This window comes from Lipotes vexillifer, unplaced genomic scaffold (genome assembly GCF_000442215.2).
Source record: "Lipotes vexillifer unplaced genomic scaffold, Lipotes_vexillifer_v1.1 scaffold743, whole genome shotgun sequence".
NCBI lineage: Eukaryota > Metazoa > Chordata > Mammalia > Artiodactyla > Lipotidae > Lipotes > Lipotes vexillifer.
The window spans coordinates 1,211,840-1,226,969 of NW_006779070.1; the positions used below are offsets into that span (position 1 = coordinate 1,211,840).

The window sequence follows — 15,130 nt, forward strand, 5'->3', positions numbered from 1 at the left end:
TGAAGCGGTTGGGTGGGGGGGGGGGGGGGGGGGGGGGGGGGGAGCGCAGAGGGTAGGACACTGGATTTAATCTATTGTGGGCATACAACCAACCCACTGTTCACTTAAACCCTCATTAGGCTTAGCTCACCTGAAACCCTTACTAATGCCCAGAGGAACCATCCCTAACTAAGATTTTTCTCCTCTGTAAATTTTATTTACTCCAGCCTCTCCACTCCCTTCAAGTTTATTATTAAAGGCCATTTCCTGCTGCTTGTTGCTCATCTGAGTAGCCGTCCTCTGCCTGCCCCCTTGCAAATGGCAGGAGAGGGGTGGTTTGATGAGGGGGTGATCACGCTTCGGAATTCCACAGGCTCCCGAGGTGATTTTTTAGTACTGGCCAAATTTTCTACTGACAGCCAAGACCACTGCTAAGGTGTGTTTCTAGGGCAACTGTGGGAAACACCTTCAAACACTTCTAGCCTTGCTTAAGGTGTCTGCAAGAGATCTCTCCTCAGAGGTGTGAATAAGCTTCCACCTCACGCTTCATTCTGAAACACAGCATTGCACAGAAATGACCCAACTTGGTTTTACAGACGAAACTAAGGGGTTTCAACCCAATATCTGCTTACAGTTCAGCTTTCAGGAGAAAGGTTCAGCCTCTGAGCAGTCACCCCAAGTCTGAAAAGAGCTTGTCTCGCTCAGGGAAATAATGAAACCACATTTTTTTGTGTGTGGGACTTGGAGTTTATACAATCATAGGTTCCCAGTGTTCTTTCCTCTGCCCTAAGACTCACAGATTAAGATAATTTTTTAAGCTAGGTCCAAGGTTTTAGCACTATGGAGGTTTCCTGATTTGGGGACATCCCTCCTTTATTTCATACGATGTAAATGTTAAACATCTCCATTTTTGGAAACGAGGATGCCTCCCATCCAAGACCCTGTCCAGGAGTCTGGTTGTAAATGGGACTAAACTGGGGCACGGTGGCCACGCCCAGAGAGCTGAAGTCCTCAGAGGGTGTCAATGCGGAGGGCGAGGGGTGGCACACACAGGGCTCACACACGTGGGGTGCACGGGACACAGGACAGACCAGGGACAGAGCACATGCGAGACGAACGGCCGATGGTTTTGTTTGTGTGGATGTCGCCCAATCAGCTCTCAGAGAAGCGAGGTCGCTGGGGAGCCCTCGCATGCGCGGGCGCCCTGGTGGGGGGGGGTTACTGGTGTTAGTTTCGCTTTTGTGATCAGTTTAGCCCCGTGTGTCTCAGGTTGTGACGTGGAGTACAAATTTTCAGTTAGTCACGCACGTGACTCCCAGGGTAGGTTTGAATGGGTGTTTGATTTTACTGGGGGAAGTGGTGAGCAGAGACTTCCTTTACTCTTCATGGTAAATAAGAAATGTTTTTAAAAGGTTGTGACAGTCACAATATTAACTAATTATTTTGTCACTCCTGTGCGCTTAATTAGGCTATAATTTTTTTGCCTTTGCTGCAAGGGTCAATTGTGTGCTTCTGGATTTACATGGATCTCCAGTCATGGTAATTGTCAAGTGACTTTTGCTCTCATTTTTCTTCCCTCCTGCCCGGAGTGGGAGGTGGGTCACTTGAAAAGTGACACCTCGGCCATCACAGCCAAACTGCTCTAATTCCAAATTCTTCAATCTCTCATTTCAGAAAGCCCTCAATCTGCATGAATTTTATGAAACTCTCTCATTGGTTTTGAGCAAATACAACCTTTGGGATTGATACGTTTCTCTCTTGTAGCAATGTTATGTTTTTATGGAAATGTGACATTTTAGAGCAACTGTGGTTTGTAGAACTACAAAAGTCAAACAACAATGCTATAAAGCTCACTTGCAACATTGCTTTCTGGGAAATAATGTTTATGAGCTATCTGGTAAAAGTTCAAAGGTGCAAATTCTGCCATGGCTAAAGTGATTTTACTGTAGCCAAATTTCTTGAAGCAAACCATTAAACCGAAGGCTGTCGTGGCATCAAATTGTCATGTAAAGGCTACGAAGGATGATGAATTCTGGATTTGCATTGATGGAGAACAAGAGGAAATCTCTCACATGGCTTTGCTTAGGAAATCCGAGACAGGAAGAAATGAGTGGGCCCTATGTGCCAGGCTGTGGTCCCAGATTTATTTCACTAATCAGAACAAAGAGTTTTACCTTCTGTTCACCAGCGTGGACGACATCATCAGCACCATGCAAGCCACATGACAAAGTCACATGATACGCACGCACATGATTGGTTGAAAGGAAAGTGGAGATCACATGGAAAATACAAAAAAAATTAAAAACTGATGTAAACAATGGGCAGGGAGAAAAATCAACAACAAAATCACAGACTAAATAAAAGGAGGAATTAAATTAAATTAGCAGCATATATAGGAAACATTGGCAGGGCAGTAAACCTGCCCGGAAATAGAAGACTAACAAATCATAAAGGGCACTTGGTTAACAACACCAATAAGCATTAGCCACAGCTGCAACACTGCATATTAATACCACATCAAGAAGGAGCATGGAAACTTGTTTTGAAATGGGGAGGTGTCTCTGTCAGGACCCAGATGCCAAAGTCCATCCAGGAGACTGTTGAAGGAGAACAAGGCAAGTTATTCTTCACAGATTCCAGAAATGTCTCGGCATCCTTGGAAAACAAGGGCAATGAAACAGAGCATGGTCATGAAGGAAGAGTCCCATGATTTCTAAGGCGCAGACCGTGTGCCCTGGAAGAACAAAATATCACATTACATTAAGAAGTCATTTCATGTTCCCTTTGGCGCAATGAGGAGGCGGGTGTGGGATGAGCGAGGGTTGGAGGATGCAGGTAGAGAAGGTGGCCAGGGATCTCATCTCACTGCCGTATTCGTCTACCCGCGTTATCCTAGGGGCCACCATGAGATAACCCCAATCAAGACACATACAAAAGAAGAGGCCAGTATTTTGTTCTCTACATCTGTGAGTCTGCTTCTTTTTTGTTAGATTCACTAGTTTGTTGTCTTTTTTAGACTCCTCATATAAGTGACGTCATACAGCATTTATCTTTCTCTGTCTGGCTTATTTCACTTAGCACAATGGGTGCCAGTGGGGAAGAGGTACAAACTATTTGCTTGAAAATAAGCTACAAGGATAGATTATACAACACAGGGAATAGAGCCAATATTTTATAATAACTATAAAGGAAGTATAACCTTTAAAAATTGTGAATCACTATATTGTATACATGTAACTTATATAATATTATACAGCAACTATCCTTCAAAGAAGAAAACAGTTAAGTAAAGAACCATAAAGTAGTATAATAAAGATTCTAACAAAATAATAATAATAAAAAGAGGCCAGTGCAGAAAGGGAATAGGTTTCCTTCCGGAGGTTGAGACCATAGCTCTGTCAACACTAAACAGCAGAAACTGATCCCCTGGCTCAATGAGCTAAGAATTTGACATTAAACACATGTTCGGGCATTTGTGGATACAGTTATCTCTTTAGACTTGTGGTGAATGGATAAGACACGAGTTTGATTTTTACAATGAAGAAAACAGCTTTCTTGTTTGGATTTGCCTATACTCCTTTTTGTCCTATGTTATATTGACATCTGATTTGTTACTGAGTGATTCTGCTTCAACAAAAGGCCTTTTGGGTTTCCCACCTTAACTTGCACAGGCCAAGGGGCAGTTTGGCTATTACCAGTTGGCGTTAAGAGAGAAGGAGGGCAAAGAAGGAAGGTGAAGGTACCTTTCTGCCCAAAGCACACCAATGTTTTAAAATGATTCGAGAGAAATGCTTCAGCCAAGTGACACAGTCCCTTGCCACCGTGAGCTGATAAGCGTGTTTGTTTCTCACTGTCCCGACACTGCACAGGGTCTGGCACATTCCAACCAAGGGTGCCTGCAGGGATTATAGACAACTGAGCAGTTTCTCCTTTGATTTTACTTAGGCTACCTTCATTCATTCATAATTATTAATGAATCAACACACACACACAGAAGCAAAAATAAAAGACATTATTTACATTCAACCCTACTGACTGACTGATGATTGATGGATTTTTGGATGCTTCCAGCTACTCTGCTGTTAGTTTCACTGCAATTCACACGTGCTCCATTCTGCCTTACAGTTGAGAAATATGTTCATGCTAAATACGGGCTGCTGCCCAATCGTGACTGTCTTTCCTTTATCCCGGTATCCACTGGGACCTACAATTTGGGTCAGTAGTCAAGTGGTTCAAAACAAAGAAGACTCAAACTTTCTTCTCTTTGGATGTCACTGCTAATCATTTTACCTGTGGGAAGAAATGCCTGATGTTTAAAAATTAAACCTATGTCAGGGGAGAGACACCTAATTCCTCCTTAAGGAAAAATCTGGATCCAAGATTGTTTTCCTTCCAGAGAAGACCAACCTACAGTGAGACACCTTAAATATGACCCAAGTTGTGCAAATGCATTGTGTAGCCTTTTCCCGCTATGCTCTGCATGGCACACACACTGCACTCAAGCTGCCAAGGACTGGAGCATCGCTGTTAGCAGATGAAAGGGTGCTGTTAATTTCATTCCTTTTCCAAATGCAGAGAAACCCATCACCTGAATTAAACCCATGTGAGCACAGCTCATTGTCGCCTGCTCTGCTCTGCTCACAAAATGTAACCTCAAAAGCATCAGGAATTAAAATTCACTGCAGCACGCACACGGAGAGAACACCAAGAAAGCAGACTCTCAGCTATGTTCTGCAGTAGAAAAGAGAACCACTCCGTGCAACACGCAGAAACTCTTTTCTTCTCTGTTCAATTATGTATCAGAAACCCTGGCCCAGGGAGTGGGGTGGGGGGACTGTACTTTGCATTCTTGCTTTCTGCCTTCCGCTCTGACTACCCTTGATGGGACGCACGTCATTTTTCCTGTGCACTCAGAAGTATTATAAAGTCTAAAACTCGCACACAGCTGTGGGCACAGACACACACGTTCCAGTTGACTTGTCAGGGAGTTTAAGGCCTAACACACAAGCCTACATCATTAGAGCGTTATAAAGACTAGCTTGGAACATGTTACAGATTGTGATGAAGTGTGACATTTCCCGTGATGGGAAAGATGGTACAGTTTGGCCATCAGGAGATGAATTCCAGAACTTTCATCTAGACTTTCAGCACACAAACTTGACAGAGCCTGGTTATGCTTTTTGAGGCCATCATTTTTCTAGCACAAGGGAGGCTAGAAGCCCCTCTCCTTCCCCACGTGCTCAGGGCACACACTGCCACACTCTGCAGGAGGCAAAGGAGGGTGCGCTGTCAGGGAGCAGAGGCTCCCTCCTTCCTCACCCTCTACCTTTCCCCGGGCAGCCAGCTTCTATTCCTTCCCTCCTTGTTCTCAGTCTTTTAGCTATTCTATTTTAGCCTCTGTGTGTGTGTGTGTGTGTGTGTGTGTGTGTGTGTGTGTGTGTGTATGTGTGTGTGTGTCGGAGGGGGAGAGACAATGAAAGCTGGGACAAGATGCTCTCCTTTTGTCTCCTCACCATTTCTCTAATCATTTTCTGGTTTTTTAACTTGTGGGTAAATTTGGAAAAGTCTCCTTGTGCACAGACTTTTCTTCAAGAATCACCCCAGTTCTTTTGGTGACACTGGGTCTGCTCTCTTGGCCAGGCAGACAGCATGCTTAGGGACCCACACCAGGCAAGGAGCCTCCGTGCATGCACAACTGTTGCTTTCAGCACTCGGCGGGGAACCAGGGACAGCACTGTGACGCAGGAGTCGGCTCTGCCACAAGCAGCAGTCTGGCCCTGGGCAGCTAAGCTCTGTACTCACTAGATAGTTTGGTGGTGGTAAGGGCAGGAAGAGGCCAGGTTGCTATGGAAACATGAAGGATGGAAAGGGCACAGAAAGGTGAAAGAGGGAATGGAGATAAAGTAAATTTATAAATACATATCTATGTGTGTGTATATATATTAAGGCATTATTATAAAGAAAAAAGAGATGGTGAAGCAGGTATTCTCTCATTTCCTTCTTCCCTGATTTATCAATATGAATGTAGGTATTTTAAAGAGATTATCAGTGATTTTGCTGACAAATTATTCTCACGCAGCAAGAAGTAACGTAACTCTCATTTATTCTTACTATGAATTCCAGCTACTACGTGCTGGGCACTGTGTTTTGTGTTTTTCATACTTAATCTTTAATTATCATAAATACCTATAGAGTAGGTATAATACCTATAGAGTAGGTAGAATCTATCCTTCCTTTGGGAGATAAGAAGTGTGAGGTTCGGAGAGGTGGGGTGACTCACTCAAGGTCACGGAGTTACATACAGAAGTAGTGGAGCTGGTATTTGAACCTGGCCCCCGAACCTGAGTTCCTGCCGCTACAGTCCACTGCCTGGAAAGCAGTGCGTGGGGCTTGTTTCCAAGCCAAGTAGATGCCACAAAGGGCTCTGGGCTTGGGGCTTGAATCACTCCCGAGGCTCCACCCAAGGTGCAGGGCTTCTGAGGCACCAAGGGGTTAGGGTCAGCCGGGCAGCCCCGCCGGCTGCACTGTCTGCTGCTCTGCGCACATGCTGGCGTGACACCCGGGTCTCGCTCAGCAGCTGTCTCACTCTGCTCTTTCCCTTTGGAGTGCTGGGTTCATAACTCTGGACAGTGGGAGGCCCGGAGCTCTCCCTGCGCCCGGGGACTCAGGGGAACAAAAGGGCAGGGCAGCCGAATAAAATAAGGTGGTAAACGAGTGAGGCTCAGGCAGGGTGACAAAGCCTGAGACTGACCAGGCGACACCACGGCCGGCTTACTGGCACTGCTCCTAGGTGGGCAAACAGCTTGATAAATGCCAGGTTTGTTGTTATTTGCCGGGGGCGGGGGTACGATTACTTCTCGTGTTTTATAGAGGAGAAAAAACAAGGCTCCCTGGTAAAGGGTTCAATAATGTGCCTAAGGGCCTACGTCCAGGCACATCTGCAAGCAGACACTGCTTCTTTCCCCACAAGTATTTACGAGAAATATATGCATTTATGGAGAAAGCACAAGCTACAGACCTCGCTATCTAATTTCAATGTCTGAATCCAACTATGTCAATTAAAATGAAGGGTGAAAACACAGTGACCCAAACATTTCTTATGACCCTGCAGAATAGACATTTTTCTTGGGAAATTCCTTTGGCTTCTCCAAATAATCAGCCCACTATGAATCCCGAGGACAGGGCTGGGGCTGCCACAACCTCAGGGAGCCTGTCTGCGGGCTTTTCTGTCCAGAGCCGCGCTTCCCACTCGCCCCCTCTTGCGGGGAGAGCTGTCCCCCGTGAATCTGAGCGGACCTGTGCCTACTTCTCATCTGCTTCTCTGAAACCCCGTGCTGCTCTCCACCAACAGAGTGGAATTATCACCTGGTAAGGGAGGTAACGTGAGGCAGGCCCACTGTGGCTGGCAGAGAGCAAGCAACCTGCAGAGAGATGGATGAAGAAAATGATACTCACTATCCGGATGAGACAATGGAACAGGGGTGGAAGAGCTAGCAGGAGCCGCTGAGGAAAGAAAAATGAAGGTGAAAAAAAAGGGAAAACAAAGATCATCGAGGCACAGAGATACTGAAGGGAAGAATGGAAGAGGCAACCCAGGCGTGTCAGTAAGAGAAGCTGAAGCGATTTAGAATTGGGAAGGAGAACCCCATGCGTGAGAACAGGTGGCCGGCGGCCCAGCAGAGAGCAGGGCCTCTCTGACTTCAAACCCTGAGCCTGTGCGCCTGCCAGGCCCTGCCGTTCAGGTAAGGGACTGGGCCAGGAACAGCTGCAGAGGCCTCCAACCCTGCCTGAAAACAAAGAGCCGGTTCCGCAGGACCAGCTGTCTCCATCGGATCAGGTGTCAGGAGGGAAGGGAAGTTGGACCCCAGCTTAAGGTGAACCAGCAGAAAAGGGGAAAAGCATTTTGGTTTTGCCATTACCTACCTCTTCATGTGTATATATATAGGCATATACCTACGTGGATGGCACGTATTTATAGCAAAACCTGTGTGCCTCACTCTCTGATTTCAAGGTCCCAACGAAAGAGAAACAACTATCCTCCTTAATGTTTGTGACTGGGTGAGGTAGGGATGGTTTGGCATCTGGATGGTATGACAGCCACTGCTGCCCTCCAAACCCTACGAAATCTGATGCTCTGGCTGCTGCTGTGTGCACAGAGGGCAAAGCAAATTAACGTCGAGTGTTATTCTTGCCCTCGAGAGAAAGGGAATGTTCGAGGGGCCGGGACTAATGAAGTTAATGCTAACCAACTTTCTGCATGGAGAACCTTTAAAATGGTGCGTCCGAGACATTTTGGACACTGAATGGATCTTTAGTTTTTCACTGGCAAATATTCAGAAGTTGTCCCATCAGCAATCACAAAACATAGTCCCCTTTGAGAGCTGTATAAAAATTTGGAAAAACATCACTGCATCTCCAACATTGCGTTGACACTCATGGTTCTGTCTTTCTTGTCCCCTCCAGATGAGGGTACCTCATTAAACCGTCGAGTACGATGTCACTGGAATCAGAGCAAGACAGGCTACTAACCCATCATGACTTGATAACCTGGTTAATTCTGGTAAAAGTATATCTCTCTCTCCTTTTTCCCTTTTTATTTATTTATTTATTGGCTTGAATTGTTTGTGTGATTGTCCATATCATTCTGGCAGAGGGATAGGGTTTTATGTGCTTTAACCACACTATATTACAATGCTTTAACTTATACTTGCCATGTGCCACCTAGGGGGCAAACTGTGAAAGCAAAAAAGTCTCAAGATGCCTCTTTTAAAAAGCAGAGACTCACTTATAAACTTTATACCCAGAAAGGAATTGTCTATGTCGCTTCATGGTACAGAAGCAAATGAAGGGGTAACATTCAGGCAATGAGATTCCGAAGGTGTGTGGTTCATTCGTGGAGGAAAGAGTCGTAATAAATTGTCACATCATTTCTTTAGGGCTTTAGCAGCTCTGAGAGGGAAGCAGCCCCTCTCAGGGCAAACAGAGGTTGTGAGCTTTCCACCTAAGAGTTTCTTGACAGCACGCAGACACCTGGCCTAAAAATACATGAAACAGGGACTTTTTCCCAGGTTGGAATTCTGTTTGTCCCATTACAGCCACAGCTTCCTTTGCCTTCACAGAAACAAAGGGACCTCCCAGCAGGTAAGCCCGGCTTTCAAATCGGGCCGCTCCGAAGCAGGAGTCCTTGAGATATATTGGCTAGTTTCACCTGCTCATCCCTGTTTTGTCATATTCATGCCCCCAAATGTGGAGTAGTCTATTAAGGAACCATGAGAGCAACACTAATATTGAGACATTTCAACAAACTTCAAGTGCTGAGGAATGGCTCTCCCCTACGCCTCCCAACCCGGAGGGGCCGGCAGCATTGACTCTGTCCCAGGTGCCAGCCCCTGCTGACCCTATACTGTCTCCTCTTTGGAGGTGGGGTGTACCCAGCGCCTACCTCCAGTGCTACAGGAGCAGGCTGTGCACCTGCATCCCAACATCACAGCAGGGGAATGCACTGTCCGTGGCCAAGATAAGCCAGCTTCAGAAACCAACACCCCTGGTTCCTGGGCTCCGTGTAAGCCCACAGATAAACTGATGGCCGATCTTGTTCAAGTTCAGACAGCCTTTGTGTCTTTCAAGGAATGGGAGTGAGAACTCAGAGAAGGTCCTTCCTAAAACTTATCCTCATTTTCTAGCAGCAATAACTGGGGTTTGTTCTGGCAGTGGCAAACGTTGGCATCTTCCTTCCAAGTGTAACCTTTTCTCAGGATGGCTCTAGGCACGACAGGATACCCCTTGGGCCAACATCCTCACTTCAGCAACTCTAGGAAGGCTATGAGGGTGCAAGGAAAGTCCATAAGAACCAACTCTAGTGAGAGCATAATATTCTCTTACTCCACTCAGGCCCTTGAAAAAGGCATGTTCAACTCTAAAACTGTGCCACATTCTCTTTATCGAAAAGAAGTTTGCTTTTTAATTCTTTAAACCATACCTTTATTAGGTGATTGAGAAAACTGACCTTTCATGACACTAGCAATGCCTGCTGCTGTATCACTCACGATTGGCTTGGAATAGAGAACTGACCCCACCATTTTCCAAAGGACTTCTTGGAATCTTGGTTAATTATCCATCTTCATACTGGCAGACAACAAACAATAAAATCTAGGGGTCTCCTTTTCTAAAAAAATTAAATGTTGGCTTTTAAAACAAAAAAAAATTCTCACCCTAACAAAGGCTGGGCTGGCAGTGAATGAAAACCGCTTATGACCTTTGAATTTCAAGACCCAGTTCCTCCGATTCAGTACTCAAAACCCCGTTACTGGTTAGACACTCAGAAGGAGGCCTGACCCTAGCCTTCCTCTCTGTCATATAACTAAGCTGACCTTCGTTCACTGCTAAATCTAGACGAGAGGACACCCGAAGACCAGGTTAAAGATCCAGGAGGAAGGTGCCCTCCTGCCTTCTGAATGCACTCAGGGCAGAGCTGAGCTGCCAGCCCAGAGGACACAGCTGTCAGTCCTAGCCATCAGCTCCACCCAACACACGATTCCGAATCCTTCCAGAACTGGTTCATTCAGGAACCAACTCTGCTGAGACAGTAGATTTAGCACTTGCTCGAAATCTCAGAACGCCTACACTGAGCTACTTAGTTTCTGCTGTTGCTGCAGTATTTCTGAATAAATTTCAAAAAGATAAGCTTCCCTGAGTGCCTTTCAGGAGCTAGGAGCTTTTTATGAAAAGAGTGTGCAGCTTAAGACTTCCCTCCACCATTCTGAGCTCAGCCTGGGAAGAAGCTGAGCCTCAGTGGACGCAAAGTTTGGGGGGCATCTATGCAGGCTGAGACCAGACCACAGTTCTGTTCCCGGAGCAGCAGGTGTGCTTCCTGTTACCCCTGCTCCCAGATCCACTATTTACAGCTTACACGATTAGGGTGTCCTTCCCGGGGAGAATGACCCTCTTTCTGCATTCTTGGCAGTAGAGCTACTAAGTAGCTGGTCAGTTTTCCCAAACATGGAAATCCACGTTGCAAGTAACCTAGTGCTAGAGAACAGAGTTGACCAGAACTGGGGGTTTAACTCCCCTGCAGGATGCATGTACCCGTGATTTGAACCCAAGTTCATGCTGCTCTTTATAACTGCACCTGCTGCTGCACGAGGTTCCCCTACCCATTCTCCCTAGAACCTTCCAGCTACCATCCTGCCAGACAGAAAAGGGAGAGGCAGTGAGCTCAGTTCTTTCACCTCCTAAAAGCAAATGTGAAAATCCTTCCGGGTTCTTGTGCTCATGAAGGGATTTTGAACAGAGGCCTGGCGAGGCTGTGGTCACTTTTCTGGCAACCCGGCTAAAGGTGAGATGGGGCTATAGCCTGTTATTCAGAGACCCTCTACACACCTCCGCCACGCTTGGCTCAGCAAAATGTTGCCACAGGGTAATCGTCACACACAGAAATTAATAAATAAACACAATTTCAAAAGACACAAAAATTGCATGCTCTAAAACAGGACGAGTGTTAGCCTCTTGGAGTAACCTACGGACATTAACAAGAGCACAACTAGACTAAGGTCAGTGTGGTTAGGGCCCGGACGATACCATCTACTTCAGCCTCTAGGGGACAAAAGGGACCAGAACTAAATTAAAAACTAGAACTAGCAGATGTTAACGCTATAGAAACAGGTAATGAGGTATGAAGAGGCACTTACGTGGAAGAGGGCTATCTGCATATCCCATGGATGGAACACAGACGAAAAGAAAAGACAAGAGACAGACCCAAGAAAAAAAAATAAGATGTAAAAGAAATGAATAGGATCCGCAGAACACACGGAGCTGGAAACTCAAATTATCAAATTACTTCAAATCCAGAAAGAAGCAATTCCTGTACGAGGAAGATGAGACAGGTTTTCTACTTCTGGGAAGAGGTAAGGGGATCACTTCCCAGGCCCCTGGCTTCAGAGAGAAGAAAGCAAAGGATTCCCCCGCGTGCTTTTTAATCCCAGGAGTCAGAGAGGGCCCAGGGAGCTCTGACCACCGGGGGAGCCTGTGCTACAGCACCTTCTTCACGCGGAGGGACTCACCATCTCCCGGGGCAGGAACTCCAGTCTGTGGAGGGATAGGGCTAGACCGGGGCTCACCCAGAGCCTGGCTGTGTGTGGGAAGGGAGGGAAAAGTACGGCATGTCTGGTTTAAGGACACAGGGAGTGATGGAGACAAACACAGCTGCAACCCTGAATGGGATCAGGAAGAAGCGACTCCTGAAAGAGGCCTTGACCAGGGAGACCCCGACTGTGCTCTGGGTGCGGGAAGGGAGAGGCGGGAACGCCAGAGGCCATGTTTTTCCCATTGGCTTTGTTGGGGTTTTGCTGCTGCTCATATACCCTGCAGCAGGCTCCGTTTTCCTATAACTGAGTATCTCTGCTGCATCAAAAACCCCACAACTAATTATGTCAACTGTCACTGCCTTTACTGTCTTCCTTCAGGTCACCGGGTGCTTAGGGCCCTGGTGACAAAAAGCAAATCTACCCAAATCCCTCCCTACCACGCAGCCATGATCCTTCCTATTGTCTTTAAGAACACGTGTTAGTGGTTTTCCTCCCTGGCTGTTATTCTAACCAGCTGGACCAGCTGCTATGATGGTGTCACCAAGCCCTTCAAGAAAGTGAGAACAGGGGCTTCCCTGGTGGCGCAGTGGTTGAGAGTCCGCCTGCCGATGCAGGGGACGCGGGTTCATGCCCTGGTCCGGGAGGATCCCACGTGCCGCGGAGCGGCTGGGCCCGTAAGCCACAACTACTGAGGCTGCACGTCTGGAGCCTGTGCTCCACAACGGGAGAGGCCACAGCAGTGAGACACCCGCGTACCGCAAAAAAAAAAAAAGAAAGAAAGAAAGTGAGGTCAAAGGGACTGGGTATCAGCCATTACCGAGGGCAAGAGAACTAGGAGATGGGACCACCGTGAGCAGAGGGGTCTGAAAGACAAAAAGCTGTCACCTGAACAATGGATGGGCCCGCTCACGGCGCCCCCTGCCCCCAAGGGGAAGAGGCTGGGCAGCTGGCTTTACTTACGGACAGGCTGCGTCTTGAACTCGGAGGCTGCGCTGATCTCGCCCAGACCCTTGCCATTGAGGGCCGCTAGCCGGACCGCATACATTGTCTCGGGCTTTAGGCCCACGATGGTGACGATGCCCTCCATGCTGGCTGTCATGAAAATACGGAAAGGGTCACAAAGGAGGAAAAGCCTGTTGGTGAAGTGGTGTAGCTGCTATGGAAGACAGCAGGGCAGGTCTCCCCAAAATGAAACATAGCATTATCACGTGATCCAGCAATTCCACTTGTGGATATATGTGCAAAAGAACTGAAAGCAGGGACTGGAATAGGTATCTGTACACTCATGTGCACAACAGCATTGTTCACAACAGCCAAAATGTGGAAACAACCCAAGTGTCTGCTGACAGATGAATGCATAAACAGAATGTGGTCGATACATACAATGGAATATTATCTAGCTTTAAAAAGGAATGACACTCTGACGCACACTACATGGATGAACCTTGAGGACATTATGCTAAGTGAAATAAGCCAGACATAAAAGGACACATGTTGTATTATTCCACTTATATGAAGTACTTAGAAGAGTCAACTATATAGAGACTATTACTAGTCAACTATATAGAAAGTAGAATGGTGGTTGCCAGGGGCTGGGGGAAGGAGGGAATGGGGAGTTATTGTTTAATGGGTATTGAGTTTAGGATGATGAAAAAGTTCTGGAGATGGACAGCGGTGATGGTTGCACAGCAACGTAAATGCATTTAATGCCACCGAACTGTACACTTAAAAATGGTTAAAATAATACATTTTATGTTAAATATATTTTACCACAATAAAAAAGTTAACTAGAAAAAAAAAAGCCACAGATTTGGTACAAGGTTTCGGGGGGGAGTCAGGGAGGTAAAGGATCATTTTCTTCTAGCTCTAATCCTGATTACCCAGAAAGTCCTCCAAGCCCTCCCAGAAGCTGAAGGAGTGATAGGAGCTTCCTGGCAGGATGAATGCTCTGTAAACCTGGGTTGGAAGATGTCTCTGAATTGCTATGGCACCGTGTCCTAGCCCACTCCCAATTCTACCCTTATTTCCAGGATTAAAAATTTCTACAGAAACAAAACCTACTTCACTGAGTTATTCCAATTAAACCCCAAAGGGAGAGTTAGACAGAAATATATTCAGTCCTCAGGGAAACATGATCCGAGCTCAGAGACTTCAAACTGCAGTCATCCAAGGCTGATTTTTCAAATCTGTGGTTTGGAAATATATCACAGGATTGACTTAAGAGCAGACCTGTCTTGTTGGCTCTGATTATTTGGTTAATTACAGGGCAGTCCCTGAATAGACCCAAGCAGGACTGGATGGGTGAGAGCAGAGAAACTGAAGCACGTGGAGCCCGAATACGCAGAGCAGGGGTGGACTGGACTCCTCTGGTTGTGCTCAGCACCTAAGCAGGGCTTCCGCTTGGCATGTGGCTAAGCTGGCCTCATCTATCCCGGCAGGGTCACGAGAACCAGGTTCTGAAGTACCAGGGGGCAGAAGGCCAATAACTCTACATAAGATGTGACCACATCCTAAGCCTGGGGGGGCCGGTGATGGTGTTGCAGCATAGGAACATCAACAGGACGGCAGGTGGTGGCATCTGGCCTCTCTCAGTATTGGGGAGTGGTGTGCACCCTACCCAAATGGGCAGTCAGGATGCCAGCATCAGGTGAATGCCAAGGGGTGAGCATGTGCCCAGAGCCATCATTCTAAAGTAAACCAGCACTCTCCAACTTACCTTCTTTGGCATCATACCACTTGGAGTGCCACACTTCCTCGTCTATTGCTCTCCACTCAGCCTTGTATTTGAGGATGGGCACCCCGCCTGTGGCCTCTGGCTCATCAAATTGCACCTGTGCTGTGCTAGAATATGGCTCCACCTGGTCGATGGATGGTGACGATGGGGTGTCTGTGGAAAGGACATATATGGAGACTCAGGTGAGCCTGATTTGGCCCAGGATGTAACTCCCAATCATGAAACACATCTCTCTCATTTCTTTCAACTCTTGGGAATCTTGTCGCCTATATCCTGTCTCCCCCTGGTCCACCTCACCATGCAATTCTTTTTTTTTTTTTTTTTTTTTTTTTTT

The 15,130-nt window shown here is 46.8% G+C and overlaps 1 protein-coding gene across 7 annotated transcripts in view; it reads right to left on the reverse strand.

Annotated features, from left to right (window-relative positions):
- Nucleotides 1-15,130, reverse strand: part of NCAM1 (neural cell adhesion molecule 1) — a 328,666-nt gene that overhangs the window by 27,637 nt on the left and 285,899 nt on the right. For 4 of the 7 annotated variants that reach the window (XM_007452215.1, XM_007452218.1, XM_007452217.1 and 1 more), the window contains 3 exons: nucleotides 14,779-14,949; nucleotides 13,023-13,154; nucleotides 12,016-12,018 (listed from right to left, as the gene is read on the reverse strand). In XM_007452215.1, the coding sequence (XP_007452277.1) occupies nucleotides 12,016-12,018; nucleotides 13,023-13,154; nucleotides 14,779-14,949 (306 nt within the window). Of the gene's footprint in view, nucleotides 1-2,153; nucleotides 2,157-5,781; nucleotides 5,824-7,434; nucleotides 7,483-11,666; nucleotides 11,682-12,015; nucleotides 12,019-13,022; nucleotides 13,155-14,778; nucleotides 14,950-15,130 lie in introns of all 7 variants that reach the window. The other 3 variants (XM_007452216.1, XM_007452219.1, XM_007452220.1) reach the window with 2 other exon arrangements.